The sequence below is a fragment of the Rhinolophus hipposideros genome (assembly GCF_964194185.1).
Source record: "Rhinolophus hipposideros genome assembly, chromosome: 3".
In the NCBI taxonomy this organism is placed as follows: domain Eukaryota; kingdom Metazoa; phylum Chordata; class Mammalia; order Chiroptera; family Rhinolophidae; genus Rhinolophus; species Rhinolophus hipposideros.
Window position 1 is genome coordinate 67,702,627 of NC_138049.1, and position 19,810 is coordinate 67,722,436.

General features: G+C 35.9%; 1 protein-coding gene across 2 annotated transcripts in view; it reads left to right on the top strand.

Moving 5' to 3' along the window:
* IBTK (inhibitor of Bruton tyrosine kinase) overlaps positions 1 to 19,810 on the top strand; it is an 87,569-nt gene that overhangs the window by 56,329 nt on the left and 11,430 nt on the right. For both annotated transcript variants that reach the window (XM_081044761.1, XM_081044762.1), the window contains exon 25: positions 461 to 604. In XM_081044761.1, coding sequence (XP_080900887.1) covers positions 461 to 604 — 144 coding nt within the window. The remainder of the gene's footprint in view (positions 1 to 460; positions 605 to 19,810) is intronic.

The window sequence follows — 19,810 nt, forward strand, 5'->3', positions numbered from 1 at the left end:
CTACTGGGCCTTTCCTATTATTTTTCTACATTTTAAGTTAAAGTTAGTTATAAGCTTTTTTCTAGATAACTAGCCTCCCTAACATTATTTCTTAAATATATGGTAAAGATTTAGTTAGGTTGATAGTCCAGCTCTTCTGGAACACAGAAACTTACCTCTGAAATGATCACTGTAAACGAGTTCTAATGTAACTATATTAGTAAGTAGGAGGCGCATATGTAGCTATTACTTAATCATTGGTAGTATAAACTGATACTGTCACTGTTGAAACTTGTGGACCTTTTTGATGCAGTAATACTAAAACCACATCAAATAAACAGAAAGCAATATAATTACCTATAATCTTCATTAAGCAGAAATTAATGTGATTGGTTTAATTTCTTGCAAAATGATTTCTTATGGAATTAAACTTTGTTAAGAAGTAGTGAAACTAATTGATTTAATATAACTTAATTTCTAGCAAAATGATTTCTCCTGGAGTTAAACTTTCTCAGAAGCAACGCAAAATGATTGCAATGACTACCAAAGAAAATAATTCAGGGATGAATAGCATGGAAACAGCTTTAACTGCTTCTTCAAAAACCTCAAAACCAGCACATACATGGTATGCTCTAATTTTTATTAAATAAGCATAGATCTGAGCATTAACTTTTTTTTTTTAAATAAATAGTATTTGTTATTTGTGTGATAGTTTTTTCATTTTTCAATTAGTTTACATACAATATTATATTAGTTTCAGGTGTACAACATAGGGATTAGACATTCATATAACTTACAAAGTGACCATCCTGATAAATCTAGTACCCATCTGAAACCATATATAGTTATTACAATGTTATTGCTATATTCCTTATGCTATATTTATATTCCCATGACTATTTTGTAACTACTAATTTGTAGTTGTTAATCCCTGCCTCTTTTTCACCCATCCTATTAATCCCCTCCCATCTTGCTACCATCAAAATGTTCTCTGTATCTATGAATTTGTTTGTTTTGTTTCTTATATTTGTTTATTTTTCTTTAGATTCCACATATAAGTGAAATCATATGGCATTTGTCTTTCTCTGTCTTACTTACTCCACTCAGCATAATACACTCTAGGTCCATCCATGTTGTTGCAGATGGCAAGGTTTCATTCTTTTTTATGGCTGAGTAATATTCCATGGTATATGTGCACCACCTCCTCTTTATCCATTCATCCATTGATGGACACCCAGGCTGTCTCCACATTTTGGCCACCATAAACAATAGGCAATGAGCCTATGTTGTGTTTCTCTGGATAAATACCAGGATGTGGGATTACTGGGTCCTTCTTTGTTTCTTGTTACAGCCTTTGTTTTAAAGTCTATTTTGTCTGGTATAAGTATTGCTACCCCAGCTTTTTGTTTGTTTCTTTCCATTTTCATGAAATTATCTTTTTCCATCCCTTTTACTTTCAGTATCTGGATTGACTCTTTTGTAGGCAGTATTTGTTTTCTTCTTCTTTCAGCCACCCTATCTTTTGATTTGAGCATTTAATCCATTTACATTTAAAGTAATTGTTGACACATTTGTAGTTATTGCCATTTTACTAGTCACATTTTATATCTCTTTTTCCTTCTTTTTCCTTCTTAAACAAGTCGTTCTAACATTACTTATGATACTGGTTTGGTGGTGAGGAACTCCTTAGGGTTTGTCAACCTTCGAGAGATTTTAGGAAATCTAAAATTAAATTCTAAAATTGCAATATAAGCCAACACAGACTGTTTATATGGAAAAGCCACTGGAAATTGCTTGGATGGGCATAAAGTTAAGTAGGACGGGGAATCACCAGGGAGGGGCAAAGCATGTTAGCCAGGTTGATGGAATCCAGATATGGTGGCCATCTGCATCTACGTGCCATGAAGGGAAGGGCTCAACAAAGAAACAATGGGTTCTGCCAGGACTACTGTCTGGGAGGAAGCTCCCCCTCTGTCTCTCACCCTGTATTCATACACTTCATTTCCTCCCTGAATTGTATCTAGTGCCCCAGCTCTGGAGCTCAGAGCAAGTAAGTCCATCCCTGGGCCCTTTAAGAGGAGCGCCTAGGAGTTTGGCTGCCCTCCATCTCACTTAGCCCCAATCTCCACTGTTTTTCACAGCCAGAAGTTGTGGGGACTTCTCTTCCTGCACTGGAACCCTGGGCTGGGGATCCTGGTGCGGGGCTGGCACTCTTCATTCCTCTCAGGTGGACCTCCTCAGCTGACATACTCCTCCCGATTTTTAATGGTCACACTTGGGAGGAGGTGGTTACCTACTCTGCCATCTTGACTGGAATGTATTAGCTTTTAATGTAGTTATTGGCTTCTGGGGTTTTCCTCGCATCTTTTTTAATATTCCATTTCCCTTTTTGCTTTTAAGTTAAAAACTGGATCTTAGGAAATAAATACTTTATTTTTGTTTGTTTTGACAAGCACATCATGGTTTTCAAAAGTTTTTTTACATAGATAAAATTTATTCTTGGTATTTTCATTAGTGTTTATTGCTAAAGTATTTTAAAGGAACATCCTTGTTTTTACGTTTTCTATCAAACAGTATGTATCTTAGAAAAATTTGACAGTAAACATTTTTTAACCATAGAAAAACCTGATGAAATCCAACTACTTTTTTTTTTTTAACCGATGTCCTTCTATCTTTATGTTGTTAGAATCAAAGTTTGTACTTATTGCTTTTTTAAGCAGGGCTTTTTACATAACATGTAAGTTTTCTCTATTAGAATTTACCTGTAATTGCATTAATAGGAATAATCTACAAAGAGGTCAGATAGCAATTTTGAGATGTGTAAAATATGTTGTACTTCTTGCTCCCCTTCCATCTTCCCTTTTCTGTATAACTGGTAATATAATAATTAGAAACCAATTCTAGAAGAAAAGTACATGGATAGTGTGAAGGGCAAGAAAAAGATCAGTAGAACCCTGTATCTCTCAGAGGCATTGAAGAAAATCTTGGAGGCCACCCTTGGTTTGGGGGAGTCTCTTCATTCCTTCTAATGCCACATTTTTCTATTTGTAAAAGGAAATGTTTTCCCCAATTAAAGTGTAAACTATTTTGAAGAGAATAACAACGCATTTTACTTTGAGTGCCACCAACAGGACTAAATCAGTGTCTCTCAGAGACACTAGTAGATCTAAAGCATGATCACAGAAAAATAAAGAAAAATAGGAGGTTGGGAGAACCTAAGTTAAAAAATAGAAAGAGTATGTAAAACTTGAGAGAATGGGCTTAGTCGAATGTTTTAATTCATTAATATTTGTTGTGTACCTTCTACGTGCAAGGCACTGTTTTAATTTCTGATGATAAGGCAGTATACAAGACTGATTCTGGTACTGTCTCTACAAGGTTTACGGGGTAGCTATTACAACATTTTGTTGTGTTTTCCCTAATCAAAATTATTGGAAAAGGTGGGGGAAAAAGAGTTCTTGGATCAATCCTCAAAATAATTTATTGCAATTTGAGATAATTAACTAAGCACATGAGAAAACTTTGGGCCTAGTAATATAGTTTTAGCCATGCCATCAATCAATTTATTTATTTAAAAATAAAAAGTAAATGAACCAAAGAAGGAACAATGATCACTCAAATTAGGGAATCCAACTAATTGGCATACTGAATTTTTTGGTTCAAAATCTATTTCAAACATAGGAATTCATTCCAGCCCCAGTAAAGTACAATTTTTAATCAAATTAAAACACAACCAGTTTAAAATTTGATACATGGTAATACTCTAAGGCTTGTAATGAAAGATAGCAGTCCCCTGCCGCAATCTTCCCTTTTATGGACTGGTAAATTATCCTGAGTATGATTATGTTTACTTTTTTTATACTGTTTTTCCCCTAGAATAACTAATTTCCTTAATTTTTCCCTTGATTTCTGTGTATTCATCACTAATTTCCCCCCAAACTCTTAAAACATACCTCTTTCTAACACGATGAACAAATCAGGTAATCTATCAATTTTGCTTGTTTTCTTGTGGCAGCTACCTTAGAGCTAGCTGTGTTCTCTGGTCTTAACTTGGTCTTTTCCATGCCTCTGAATATCAGTCATCTTGAGACTTCCTTTAACTGTCATCCTGGGAATATCCTTTGCTTCCCTCCAATGTTTGATCCCCTGTTTCCCAGATCCTGTCTTTTTCTATTTCTTGATTTACTCCTTGTTTTGATATAGCACAGCTCCTGTAGTTTTCTGACAAAGGATATCTAAGACATAACATTTTTGGAGCTCTTATATCTATGAAAATGTTTTTACTCTCCTTGTTCTTGACTGATAATTAGCTTGGAACAGAATTATAAGTTAGGAATCACTTGTAGGGTTTGTTCTTTTTCTTTCTACCTGTTGTTGGGAAATCTAATACCATTCCAATTCCTAACTTTTTATGGATTACCAGTTTCCTCCCTGCCCTCTTTTTTTTCCTAAAAGCATAAAGGACCTGGTGTCCTGAAATTTCTCAGTGATGTGTGTTAATGTGGTTCTTTTTGATATGTTGAATACTTACTGGGCTACTTTAATTGGGAAAATCATGTATTTAAGTTCTAAGAACATCTTATATACTATTTGATACTTTCCTCCTCACTGTTTTCTCTAGAATTCACGTTAGTTGAATATTGCTTTTCCTGCATTCCATTAGTTTTCTTACATTTGTCATTCTGTTGTCTTCCTATTCTACTTTCTGCAACATTTCCCAGACTTATCTTACAACCCTCTACTAAATATTTCATTTCAACTATTAAAATCTTTACTTGCCAAGAGCTCTTTCCTGTTTGCTATTAGTGTGCTTTTATAGTATCCTATTCAACATTCACTGTTAAAGATACCTACCTGTATGCTCTAAACTTTTTCACTCTTTAGTATATACCCAACAAAATATATGCACATGTGTACCAGGCAGCATGTATTGGAATATTTATATCATTATTTGTAAAAGCCAAAAACTGGAAATAATCTAAGTTTTTATAGCAGTAAATGGATAAATTATAGTTTATAGTAGAATACATACCATAATGAAAAAATGAAAAAGGATGCTCTCTCCCAAGAACACGTCGAATGTACACCTATATTTGGAGCAGTTCTTCCTGAGAGACAACTGTGAGCCAATTGAACAGCTTCTGCACAACAAGCAAGAGGGAGGGACCAAAGGTCTCAGAACCACAAGAGCTCTCCAAGAGCTGAAGGAGCAACCCAGGACCAGAGGAACCAACCAGTGAATACCATTGTTTATGTATCCCGTGAACGTGGATAGAGGGCGGAGGCTCCATCCAGGTTCTCTGGCAGAAGTGCGGGGCCCCGAAGCATGTCCCCAGCCACCACTCCTAGAGCTAGATCCAATAGAAATAGGAGGGAGTTATAGTATGTAGACAAGGGGCCTGTCCACCTAGACATTGATCCAGTGGGTACAGCAGGATGCTGCTTCATGCACCCACTGTGTGCTGTGTGCATGCAGGGCTCCCCCACCTGGAGGGAGTAAGGAGCTAGCAAAATGTAGTAGCCACACACAGGGCTTCCTTGTATGGAATCATTGGGGTGCTGCTATGGACACACATGGCTGCCCCACCTGGAGAAAGGGCAGACAGAGTTAATAGGGCATTGAGAAACAGGCACGTGGAGGTGCCCCACCCAGACCATGCTCTGTGGATAGACAATTAAAGCAACAGGGCATGCCGGCAGGTCTGCCCAAGTGGAGTGAGAGGAGTTTGGCACATGAAGAGCTGCTCCGGAGAGAGCCTGCAGAGCTAGCGAAGTATCACTATGTGTGCAGGGGCCCTGCCCCACTCAGCAAAAGGTCAGAGCTAGTGGGGCTTTGAGCTGCAAGCATGCAAAGCAGCCCTGCCCAGACCCTGCTCTGATCACAGACAGTTAAAGCAATAGGGCACGCCAAGAGCATACCAAGCAGCTGCATCTATATTTGGAAGCCCTTCCCAGATTAGAAGGGAAAGGAATCATGCACCCCCCAGGCTGCACCACTCAGAACCCACTCCTTCAGGCCAGGCGACACACCAGGCAACGCATGTGCCAACCCTGACTACAACAGGCCGTCCTGCCAAAACTATCCAACACAGTCTGTACACAGATACCACTCTTTCATGACTGGGAGAGAGAGTCATTCTATCCAACTCATAGGAACAAACACAGAAAATCTGACAAAATTGGGACGGAAGAATATACCCCAAATGAAGGAATAAGAAAAAACTAGGGAAAAAACCCTAATGAAACAAGTAAAAACCCTAATGATAAAGAATTCAAAAAAATTATCATAAGGATGTTCAACAAACTTGAAAGTATAATAGAGGAACTAGGACTCAGAAAGCACTTTAACAAAGAGAAAAATATAATTTAAAAAAAAAGCAATCAGAGAGGAAGAATTCAACAACTAAAATGAAGAATACGTTAGAAGGAATCTATAGCAGTTAATACAGAAGAACGGTTAGTGACCTGGAAGACACAGTAATGGAAATCACCTAATCAGAGCAGCAAAATGAATAGAGAATTTTAAAACATGAAGATAGTATAAGGGATCTCTGGGATAACAGTGAGTGCCCTAACATTCACGTTATAGGGATTCCAGGAGAAGGGAGAGAAAAGGGCAGAAGGAATATTTGAAGAAATAATTTCTGAAAACTTTCCTGATTTGGGGAAGGAAACAGACATCCAAGTCCAGGAAGCTCGGAGAGTTCCAAACAAGATGAACCCAAGAGACCCATAGCAGGACATACTATAATTTAAATGGCAACAGTTAAGGACAAGGATGCAGCAAGAATGAAACATCAAGTCACATACAAGGGAAACGCTATAAGGCCCCCTGTCAGCTGATTTTTCAGAAGCAACTTTACAGGCCAGAAGGGACTGGCAGAAGATATTTAAAGTACTGAAAGAAAAGGATCTACAACCTAGAATACTGTATCGAGCAAGGTTATCATTCAGAATTGGAGATAGAGTTTCCCAGAGAAGCAAAAACAATAGTTCACAACCACTAAACCAGTCTTACAAAAATGTTAAAGGGTCTTCTTTATGCAGAAAAGAAAAGGCCATAACCAGAAAAAAGAAAATGCAGGAAAGAAAAAAAATCTCACTGGTAAAGGCAAATATACAATAATCACAGTGAATCAACCAATTAAGCTAATATGAAGGTTAAAAGACAATTGTAGTAAATCAAATATAACTACAATAAATAACAGTGGATACACAAAACAAAGATGTAAAACATGACATTGAAAAAATAAAAGTGGCGGGGGCCATAAAAGTACACTGCTTTTAGAATGTTTTAGAATTTAAATACCTGTCAGCTTAAAATAGACTGCTGTAGGTACAGATTAATGTATATGAACCTCATGGTAATTGTAAACTAAAAAATATGCAAAAAATGGGAAGAAGAATCCAGTCAAAATACAAAGAGATGAGATTAAAAGAAGAAATAGTGAAGACCAATAAAAATAACCCAAAAGAGGAACAAACAAAACCCATAGTAATTAGAAGGAAAGAATTAATGAAGATTAGAGTGGAAATAAATGAACTAGAAAATAGAAGAACAGTAGGAAGTTTTTATGGAGTGACAAAAGACCACAGATAGCCAAAGCAATCTTGAGAAAGAACAAAGTTGGATGTATCATGCTCCCTGATTTCAAACTATACTACAAAGCTATAAAAATCAAAACAGTATAATACTAGTACAAAATCAGGCATATAAATCAATGGAATGGAATAGAAAGCCCAGAAGTAAACCCTTCCTTATATGGTCAACTAATCTACAACAAAGGAGGTAAGAGTATACAATGGAGTAATGACAGTCTCTTCAACAAGTGGTGTTGGACAGATACATGCCAAGAAAAATGACCCTCCTCCCTACACCGTAATCTCTTACATACACTATATACAAAAATAAACTAAAAATGGGTTAAAGACCTGAAACCATGAAACTCCTGGAAGAAAAGATATGTAGTAAACGATTTGACATCAATCTACACAGTATCTTTTAGATACGTCTTCTTGAACAAGGGAAAGAAAAGCAAAAATAAATGGCATGTCATCAAACTAAAAAACTTCTGCACATGAAGGAAACCATCAACAAAACAAAAAGAAAACTTACTGAATGGGAAAATATATTCACAAATGATATTTCCAATAAGGGCTTGATTTCCAAAATATATTACAAAACTCATACAACTCAATTAACAACAAAAATCTCATCAAAACACTGAGCAGAGGACATGAAAAGACATTTCTCCAAAGAGGACATACAGATAGCCAGTAAACATGAAAAGATGCTCATCATCACTAATCATAATCATCAGAGAAATGCAAATCAAAACCATGAGATATCGCCTCACACCATTCAGAAATGGCTATTATCAAAAAGTCAACAAATCACATGTTGGCAAAGATGTGGGAAAAAGACAACCCTTGTGCACTGTTGGTGGGACTGCAAATTGGTGCAGCCACTATGGAAAACAGTATGGATATTCCTGAAAAACCTAAAAATAGATCGACCATACGACCCAGCAATTCTATTTCTGGGTATTTATCCCAAGCTAAAGAAAACACTAATTAGATAACATTTATATATATATATATGTATATATATATATAACCACCCATGTTCATTGCAGCATTATTACCAATAGGTAAGATATGGAAGCAACCTAGGTGTCCTTCGATAGATGAATGGATAAAGAAGATACAGTTGTGTGTGTGTGTATGTGTGTGTGTGTGTGTGTGTGGGTACACACACAAAAGATAATATGCAGAAATGAAAGAATGAAATTTTGCCATTTGTGACAACATGGATGGACCTAGAGGTTATTATGCTAAGTGAATTAACAGAGAAAGACAAATACCGTATTGTTTCACTTATATGTGGAATCTAAAAAAAATTAAAACCATACTCAGAAACAGATCAAAGGGATGGTTATCAGAAGAGAGGAGTTGGGGAGATGGGTAAAAAGATGAAAGGGAATAAACTCAGTAATGTTGTGATAACATTTGCGTGGTGACAGATGATTACTAGAATTAGTGGGGTGATCACATTGTAAGGTATAAAAATGCCAAATCATTATGTTGTACAACTGAAACTAACATAACTAATATAATATTGTATACTCATTATACTTGAAAACATTTTTCAAAATAAACTGACCATAATGATTCAAAAAAAAACCAAAACCATGACATTTATACAAATTAAAAATAGTCATTGATTTATGTTCTTGTTTATCCACTCTCTCTATGTTTTAATTATGTTTTGTTTTATTTTATTGTTTTTAAGTTCTAATTGGAAACTCTGTGTGCCTGTGTAACAGATTGACTGATAGGTATGACTGTAGGGTGACGTAGTATCCTTAGAGGAGCCCCATATGTCAGTATCTCCATGTCTTTTTTCCTGTGTCTGTCGGTTTCTCTAAAGAGGAGCCCTTTAAGTTTTATATTTGGTTGACAGCATTTTGGCAGCTTATCAGGTTAAGGAGGTTAGGGCTGGGACTGAGGTTTTCATCATTTGGTATAGATTTTCATACTTCTCCTTTCCGTGTGTTTACTTTGTACACTCCAGTTTACTCCTGACTGCCTGCCTCTATTACTAGTGACTTTCAATCACATTTTCCTTCCATCAAGATAAAGAGGTGCAGTCATCTGACCACGTAGAGATAGAGAGGATATCTGACATTCTCTACCACTCTACAAAAAAACTTTGAACCAATGTTCACATTTTCTTCCTCATGCCTGCTTTAGAATTCAATACATAAGATGGCTCCAATATATGAGCCTATTCAGGGTTTTGAGCTTTATACCCTATCACTGTCTCACTTGCTGAGAATTAGGTTTCCTTTATTTCCACTACATCAATCATCACTCCAGCTGTTTTCCATTATGCAAAAGTTTACTAGTTTTAGTCTGCCATTGTCTTAATGCTTTATTCTTTCTGCCTTTGTGGGTTTATGCCTTTCTGATTACTTGCCTGTTTACTTTATATGGGATTTCAGGGGAAAGGATTAAAGTAGTCATTTGTCTGAAGCTTCCAGCTTCGATTTTCAAATTCAGAAAAAATTTTCCCCAGTAGTTATTAGCAACGTGAGCTCAGACTCCCATCCATTTTGAAGGGACTATCTAAATTTCAAAAGAAATGTGTTATGGCATATTAAAGAGAATTCTAGAAACATGGGAAGAAAGATGCCATAAAATTTGGCCAAAAATATAATCAGTATTTTTTTCTTGAAAAATCATTGGGTGACTGTGAAACATCTATGATGTTTATTATACATTTATTTTATGAAAATGTGATTGGCAAATTTAAATACAAACAAATGAATAATGGATTTTATGTATTTGGGGATACCAAGAAAATTTAACTCACCAATTACAGAGAATTTTCTTCTGAATTATCAGAGTGAGAGGTACCAATTGCCATAAAATTAATCATTTATGCCCTTTTTATCACTTCTTGCAACTGAATTTTTGGTATCTGAAGGATCTTTCAAAGTTCATTTCTGCTAAATAATTTTGAATGTATGTACTATTTTTATTTGTACTCATTAGATGGTGAGCTAACTTAGTAAAATATATGTATGCAAGATACATATTTCAGCATATATATAATATGTATATGTATATATATATAAAGTAAGCATATATAAAAATATATACATATAATTTATTGTTTGATTATGGAAATATCCTGAGTTAATGGCACAGATTAGAAAACATTTGCTAGAAATGTTAAGGATACATTTTTATAAAATAGTAGATGTTTGCTCTTCTGGGATTTGATGCATATTTAAATGGAAATAATCATTATTTGGTTGTTACTTTTATTGAATCCTTAGAATGCTTCAAGTTTAGTATATTACTCTGATTTTTAATCAGATACATACAAGGTGTAAATACATGTAACATATGCTTGAAGAAATTAAAAATGGAATAGATTTGTTTTCCTGAGAATATTCCTTGTGAATTTTGCTATAAAGAAAGTTGGTAGCACTTAAAGTTTTTTCTGTTTTGTAAAAAGTACAAAATTAATCTGAAATTAGCATTTTAATCGGATTTACAGATTGCATTTATAGAATATATTTGTTACCATAGTGATTTATCGTAAAGTGTTTTAAAATACTTCTCAAAGGCATATTTTCATCATCCTGATGAATTATCTAATGTAATTTTATTTTCTTAGATATTTTTATACTCTGTTTTAATATTAGGGTTAATGTGCAATTTGTTAACAAATCACAAATTAGCCCTCTAAGTCCACTTCTGGTTGTAATGAGGATTTTCTCTAGTTTGTTCACATATTCATTCACCTAGTCTTTATGACTGCTAACATATAGTTGTAACCATGCTGCATTCAGTTAGGTGTGGCATTGTTAAGTATTAAAAATAACTGCTTGTTGCATTAGAATGAAATTCTAACCAGTTGGACTTTAAATCTAATGTGGAAACATCAAGTGTATATGGGAGTTTGCCAGTTTTTATTATCCATGGTTTTACTTGGCGAAATAATACAACATTTTTTACCAGTCATCTTTAGAAGAATGTACAATCTTTGTGGCCTGACTTGATTTATGAATGTAAATTCTTCGAAATTCCATTTAGAGCAAATCTATAAATTATAGACTAATTTCAATTATTTAACTTTTTACAGCTAGAGATTTTACTCATTAAAGCAAACATTTCAGGGCTGCTTTAGCTGAGGAACAAATCCTGATTAATTTTTTATGTGGCTACAAATGTCTATAAATGCTTCTCCATAAAGTTTCTGTCTACTAAGATGGAAAATAGCCAGAGCTTATGAGTTAGGAAAGTAAAATTGTGGGAAACCAGATATGTTTCAAATTATGGCATGATCAGTGGAAAGAATAATAACTCATTTAAAGAAAACTGAGTAAGACATTTTGTAGGTAACTACTATGCATGATTAATGAACATATGAGTTAAAGATATTTTGTTAACTCCTGTTACCTATATTAATTCTTAAGGAGATGTTTATCATAAGTAACTTTTTAAAAATAACTTTTTAAGGTTATATATCACATATCACATCTAAAAGTGTCCAAATTACCACTAGGGTGAATCTGACAACTTGTGCTTTTTATACACGTCATTGTGAAGTTTCTGTATTTAAAGACATGAACTTCATGAGACATTCATCGTATTTGCTGGCAAGAGTTTTTGCCAGCAGTGTTCCTAAATGAATAATTATATACTATACTTTACACCATAAGTACCTTGTTTGCCAATAGAAACCTTCAGGTATGTTTGCTTTTAGGAGGAGAAAGGAATTGGTAAGGAAATGGGGAGTGGTTCTTTTGTATATGTATATAAATTTTTTAATGTTCTATGTATGTGTGTGTTTGGGGCGAAATTTTGTGATAAAGTCAAGAAAGTCCTTTTCGAAGAAATGTTTTTAACATGAATACCTCAGGTCATGTTTCTGATACAAATCTATAAAGAAAATCTCTCTCATGATTTAGGTTTTTACTTAGGTAAATGACTTAAATGTGGACTCAGCAGTACAGTGATTAAGCCAAGGTTTTGGAGTGACCTTTGCTTGAATTTAAATGGTGGATCTGTTATTTGGTATCTTTGTGAACTTAGATCAGTTACTTAACCTTTCTCTGTCTTACTTTTCCTGTCCATAAATAGGTCTAAAAACAGGTACCTATTTCACAGGGGAATTGTGAGTTAATCTGTAGAACACATTTAGCACAGCACTGTCAACACTGTATAATCAAATATATAAATGTTAATAACTTAATTTTGTTATGTTCACGTGTTTAACTGATTTCTTTAACATATATTAAGTTTTTGGTGAATTTTTGTTTGTTTTTTAGAAAAATCTTATGTGAAGCATTTTGTGTTGATTTAACCTTTATTGAGTAAATAGTAATTTAGTAAAAACTTTTAGCTGATTTTCTTGTGAATAGATGCTTAGCTCACATCCTAACAAAACAAAGTGTGAATCACTATTTTTCTCCCATTGTGTTACCTTTGGCACTTTATAAGGAGTGTTGTCTTGATTTATTTATTTTTTTATTTTTTTTTATTTGGGAATATTGGGGGACAGTGTGTTTCTCCAGGATCCATCAGCTCCAAGTAGTTGTCCCTTCAATTTACTTGTGGAGGGTGCAGCTCAGCTCCAAGTTCAGTCGCCATTTTCAATCTTTAGTTGCAGGGGGCACAGCCCACCATCCCATGTGGGAATTGAACCAGCAACCTTGTTGCTGAGAGCTAGTGTTCTAACCAGCTGAGCCATCCAGCTGCCGCTCCAGAAGCTCCGCGGCAGCTCGTTGTCTTCCATCTAGTTGTGGAGGGCGCAGCTCACTGGCCCATGTAGAAATGAACTGGCAACTCTGTCGTTCAGAGCTCACGCTTTAACCAACTGAGCCACCCAGTCGCCTTTGATTTCTTATTGAAGGCAGTGGTAGACTAGATGTCAGAGTATGAATTTTGTGATGATTAAGAATTGGGTTTGGAGGAGGAACCAAGATGGTGGAGTAGATAAATACTGTGCTTGCCTCCTCCCATGACCATATTAAAATTACAACTAAATTATAGAACAATCAATCTGGAAAACTGTCTGAAGTATAACTGAGCAGAAGACCTGTAACTGGGGATATAAAGAAGAAACCATGTCAAGACTGGTAGGAGGGATGGAGACAAGAAATGATCAGCCTCCCACCTACTTGTGGTGGTTGAAAATCCAGAAGGATATGTCGGCCCAGAGATCATTCCGAGGAGTGTGGGACCCCGGCCCCACACCGGGTTTCTTAGCCTGGAGTGACCATGCCAGGAAGAGGAGCTCCCACAACATCTGGCTGTGAAAAACAGTGCGGATTCTGACGATCCGGGTGAGACAGAAGGCTGCAGGAAACCAGATGTCCTCTTAAAGGACCCGTGCACAGACTCACTCACAAGCATTCCCCCTGGGCTCTGGTAGAGGTACAGTGACTTGGGAGGAGTCAAAGACATGCAGGGAGATGCTGAGTTATACAGCTTCAGGTCGAGGTTTTGAGGGACAGTTGCCATTTTCCCTATATAGAATCCTCCCCTGCAGCCGGTAGCCGGGTGCCATCTTTCCTCTGTTGAACCCTAACCCACATAGCCAAATCTGAATCTTCATTGGCCAAGTGAACTCTGCACACTCCACCCTGGTGAATTCCTGGAACCTAGCTCCACCCAACTCATGCAGAAGAATCTTTCTTGGCGAACAGCTAGCTCCACCCACATTTCACTCTTTCTTGGACAACTCTCGGGTTCGTGAGCCCCAGGTGATGGCTGTCCTCAATATGCTCTGAGACTTGCTGACTAGTTACTGACTCAGCACTGGCAATAAACAAGAATCTACATTAATCTGGTAAACACCACTCATCCCACCCTGGTGACTCCTTGAGACCCTGCCTCATCCAACTTGCATACCACATGAAGCTCTATCAGTGGCTGAGCCTTACACGAGCCAGCAGGTGACAGCAGGCCTCGGGATGTCCTGGGCTTTTTGTGGAGCTATCCCAGTACTGGTGGCAGTCACCCTCAGTTTGCAGTGTGGCCTCTCCCATTACCCTTTGCTCCAGTGCAGAAAGCAACCAACTGTAGATTGCTTCGTAGCTCCTATTACAAAGTCCCCAGCTATTTACAGGCAGTGACTGACCTGGGCATGCACCAGAGAGCCCCTCCCATGAGGCCCTATGAACCGACATACCTGGAGGTCAGCTTCAGACCCCAGCACAGCACCACCCAATTAGCCCCACAAGAGGCACACCCAAAGGGTGATCTTAACAGACTTCAGAGCCCACTGGAGTGGATCCCGTTCCATGAGATAAGCCCTTCACAGAGCACCTCGTAATCTGTGAATGTGGCCAAACCCCACAACCAGTCAGTCTGAGGGTCATTCCCACCCACTGATGTGCCAGTAGCAATCAAAGCTCAACTATAACAGGAGGGCATGCGAAACACACACAAGGGACAGGAACACCTGGCACAGGTGACTAGGGAGACTGTGCCATTGAGTCCCACAGGGCACACATTACATAAGGTCATCCAGCCAAGAATGGAATATGTAGCAGATCTACCTAATACATAGAAACAAACACAAGAGAGTCAGCTAAAATGGGGAAATAATTATGTACCAAATGAACAGGAGAAAACTCCAGAAAAAGAACTAAACGATATTGAGGTAAGCATTATACCAGATAATAGAGTTGAAAAGAATGGTTATATAAAGATACTCAATGAACTTAGGGGAAGAATAGATGAACTCAGTAAGAACTTCAACAAAGAGATAGTAAGCATAAAAAAGGACAGAGACCATGAAAAAGAACCAGTCAGAAATGAAGAATACAGTAACTGAAATGAAGAATACACTAGAAGAAATCAACAGCATACTAGATCGAATCAGTGACTTGGAAGACAAGGTAGCAAAAAACCCATTCAGAACAGCAAAAAGAAAAAAGTATTTAAAAAAAAAGATAATTTAAGAGACCTCTGAGATAACGTCAATAACAGCATTCACATCATAGGATTACTAAAAGGAGAAGGGAGAAAGCAAGAGATTGAGAACCTATTTGAAGAAATAATGACTGAAAACTTCCCTAACCTTGCAAAGGAAATAGACATACATGCCCAGGAAGCACAGAGTCCCAAACAAGGTGAATACAAAGACACCCACAATAAGACACATAATTAAAGTGGCAAAGGTTAAAGACAGAATCCTAAAAGCGGAAAGAGAAAGGCAATTAGTTACTCATAACGGAACTCCCATAAGATTGTCAGCTGATTTCTCAACAGAAACTTTGCAGGCTAGAAGTGATTGGCATGAAACACTCAAAGTACTGAAAAGCGAAGACCTACAACCAAGGCTACCTAGCAAGATTATCATTTAAATGGATGAAGAGATAGAGCTTTCCAGACAAGGAAAAGCTAAAGGAGTCATCATCACCAAACCAGTATTACATGAAATGTTAAAGGGACTTCTTTAGAAGAAGGGAAAAAGAACATTAATATAAACATTAACATGAATAATAAAATGGTAATAACTATCAGTAACCTCTTTAAATGTAAATGGATTAAATGCTCAAATCAAAAGATAGGGTAGCTGAATGGGTAAGAAAACAAGACCCACACATATGGTGTCTAAAAGAGGACCCACTTCAGATTCGAAAGACAGTGAAAGTAAAGGTGTGGAACAAGATATTTCATATGAACGGAAACAAAAATAAAAGCTGGGGTAGCAATACTTAGACAAAACAAAGGCTATAATAAGAGACAAAGAGGGACATTATATAAAGGGATCAATTCAGCAAGAAGATATAACCCTTGTAAACATTTATGCACCCAACATAGGAGCACCTAATATATGTCAATTACTGACTGATATAAAGGGAGAAACCCACAGTAATATAATCATAATGGGGGATTTTAACACCCCATTATACCAATGGACAGATTTTCCAGACAGAAATACAACAAGGAAACATAAGTCTTAAATGACACAGTAGAATAGGTAGATTTAGTTGATATTTTTAGAACATTTCACCCCAAAGCAGCAAAAAATATATTCTTTTCTAGTGAATATGGAACTGTTCCCAGTATAGACCATATGTTAGGCCACAAAACAAGTCTCAATAAATTTAAGATTGAAATCATATCAGTCATCTTTGACCTTAATGGTATGAAACTAGAAGTTAATTACAAGAAAAAAACTGAAAAACATGTGGAGGCTAAATATTAATAACATGCTACTAAATAATGAAAGGGTTAACAACAAGATCAAGGAAGAAATCAAAAGATATCTTGAGACAAATGAAAATGAAAATACAATGGAACCACAAAAAAACCCTGAATAGCCACAGCACAATCTTGAGAAGGAAGAACAAAATTGGATATCATGCAACTTGGTATCAAACTAGTACCAGGCTATAGTAATCCAAACAGCATGATAATGGCATTAAAACACACAGATCAATGGAACAGAATAGAGAGCCAAGAAATAAATCTATACCAGTACCATATGGTCATTTAATCTATGTCAAGAGGCAAGAATATACAGACAATTTATTCAATAAACGGTGTTGGGAAACTGGACTGATACATGTGAAAAAATGCAACTGGACCACCTTCTTGCACCATATACATGAATAAAAATGGTTTAAAGATTGAAATGTAAGACCCTAAACCATAAAACTAGAAGAAAACAGGCAGTAAATTCTCTGACACGACTCTTAGTGATATTTTCTCTGATTTTCTCAAGCAAGAGAAACAAGAAATAAATAAATGGGAGTACATCAAACTAAAAACTTTTTGCATAGCAAAGGAAACCAGTAGTAAAACGAAAAGACATCCGACTGAATGGGAGAAGACATACACCAATGATACATATGATAAGGGGTTAATATCCAAAAATTATAAAGAACTCATAACTCAACACCAAAAAACTAAACTGTCCAATTAAAAAAAGGGCAGGGGACCTGAATATTTCTCCATAGAGGACATACAAATGGCCAGTAGACACAAGAAGATGCTCAACGTCAATAATCGTCAGAGAAACGCAAATTAAAACCGCAATGAGATATTACCTCACACCTGTCAGAATGGCTGTCACCAATCAACATACAAGTATTGGCAAGGATGTGGAGAAAAGGAAACGGTTAGTGGGATTGCAAATTGGTGTAGCCACTATGGAAAATGGTAAATGGTTTGGTGGTTCCTCCAACAATTAAAAATAGAACTACCATATGACCTAGCAATTCGTCTTCTGGGTATTTCTTTGATAAAACCCAAAACACTAATTCGAAAAGATAACGCACCCTTATGTTCACTGCAGCATTATTTACAATAGTCAAGATACGGAAGCAAACAATGTTCCCATCAAGAATCGATTGGATAAAGAAGTGGTACAAATATACAATGGAAAATTACTTGGTCATAGAAAAGAATGAAATCATTTGTGACATGGATGGACCTAGAGGGTATTTTGCTAAGTGAAATAATTCAGACTGAGAAAGACAAATACCATGTGATCTCACTTACGTATGGAATCTAATGGACAATATAAATGTACAAACAAAGTAGAAACAGACTTATAGATACAGAGAACAAACATGATTGCCAGAGGGGAGGGGAGTTGAGGAGCTGTGTGAAGAAAGTGAAGGGATTAAAAAGTACAGATTGGTAGTTACAAAATAGTCACAGATAGTTACAAAATAATACAGCATAGAGAATATAATCAGTAATGTGGCAACAACTATGTATAGTGCCAGGTGGGTACTGACGGGATCACGGCATAAATTACATAAAACCAATATGCTATACACCTGAAACTAATATAAAATAATACTGAATGTCAACTATACATGAAATTTTTTTATATTATAAATTCAACTTAAAAAAATAAAAAGAATTAGGTTTGGATTCCAGTTCTGCCTTATCTCTGGTGAGCCTATGGTGTTGAGATCCCTCAACTTCTGTTGTACTCTTAAACATAGGTGGTGATGAAAATATTTTTCTGTCAGAATTGTTATTGTAAGGATAAATTAGATGATGCATGCATGTAAAAGTGTTTTGCAAATATGGTTTGATCTGAGTTAGGTATAAATAAATATTTAAACAAGATATAAAAACTTAGAAGGCTTTGCCTTTTTATGGAGTACCCCAAATCGTTTATGAATTCGATTAAGTTCATAAACTTAATATTAGGACATGGATTTTATGGTTTCTTCAGAGTATGAATTTAAATTTTTTGGGAATTATCTGTTTAGCCTTTGTGTTCACTTATTAACATGACCATTTTGTTTTCTGAGTAAATAACATGGAAAAAATTGTTAGGCTAGGAAATTGTTTACATTATTAATGTTCATAATTTTCACTATCTAATGTTACTGATTCTGTACATGCTGCTAAGGGTACAGTGTAGTTCTAGGGTACAAAATAACTTAAGTAAAGGTTCTATTGAATTAATTTTTCTAAGTCAGTCTTTAGGAAGGAGAGGGATGCTAATAAGCCTGTTAATTGTTTATATTTCTTTATGTCAGAACTTTGGTGTTCTCATTTTCTTCTCTTAAAACATGTTAGTTTTGTTAAATGCTGTACAAGTTGTGGATAGTAATAGGCTTACATAGCATTTCTCTGAATCAGGTACTGTTTTAAATACATAAATTAACATTTGATCCTTATACCATGTTTTCCTGAAAATAAGACCTAGCCGGACAAGCAGCTCTAATGCATCTTTTGGAGCAAAAATTAATATAAGACCCGGTCTTATTTTACTATAGTAAAATAAGTATAGTAATCTAAGACCCGGTGTTATATTATATAAGACCCAGTCTTATTTTAGTATAAGATTACTATACTTATTTTACTATAGTAAAATAAGACCGATTACTATACTTATTTTACTATAGTAAAATAAGACCGGGTCTTATATTAATTTTTGCTCCAAAAGACGCATTTGAGCTGCTTGTCTGGCTAGGTCTTATTTTCAGGGAAACAGGGTAATAACCGTTGTGATGAAGGAGATAGTATCATCATGTTATTGATGAGGAAACTGAAGCACAGAGGTTAAGTCAAGGTCAAAGCTAGTGTGTGGCAGAACTCAGTCTAGCAACAGAGCCTGTGTGCCTAACCTTGACTATCTATCATTCTTCAAATCCTTTTTACATTAGTAATTTTAAAGCAATACATCTATTGCGGCATAAAACAATTCTGATACCATAAAAACATGTATGAAATCTTTGGAAGCTACATTAATCTATATGTAATTTTTAACTTTTTGCCTGTTTTTTGGTGGATATTATTCTAAAATACATTCCACTCTTAACTAATTCTC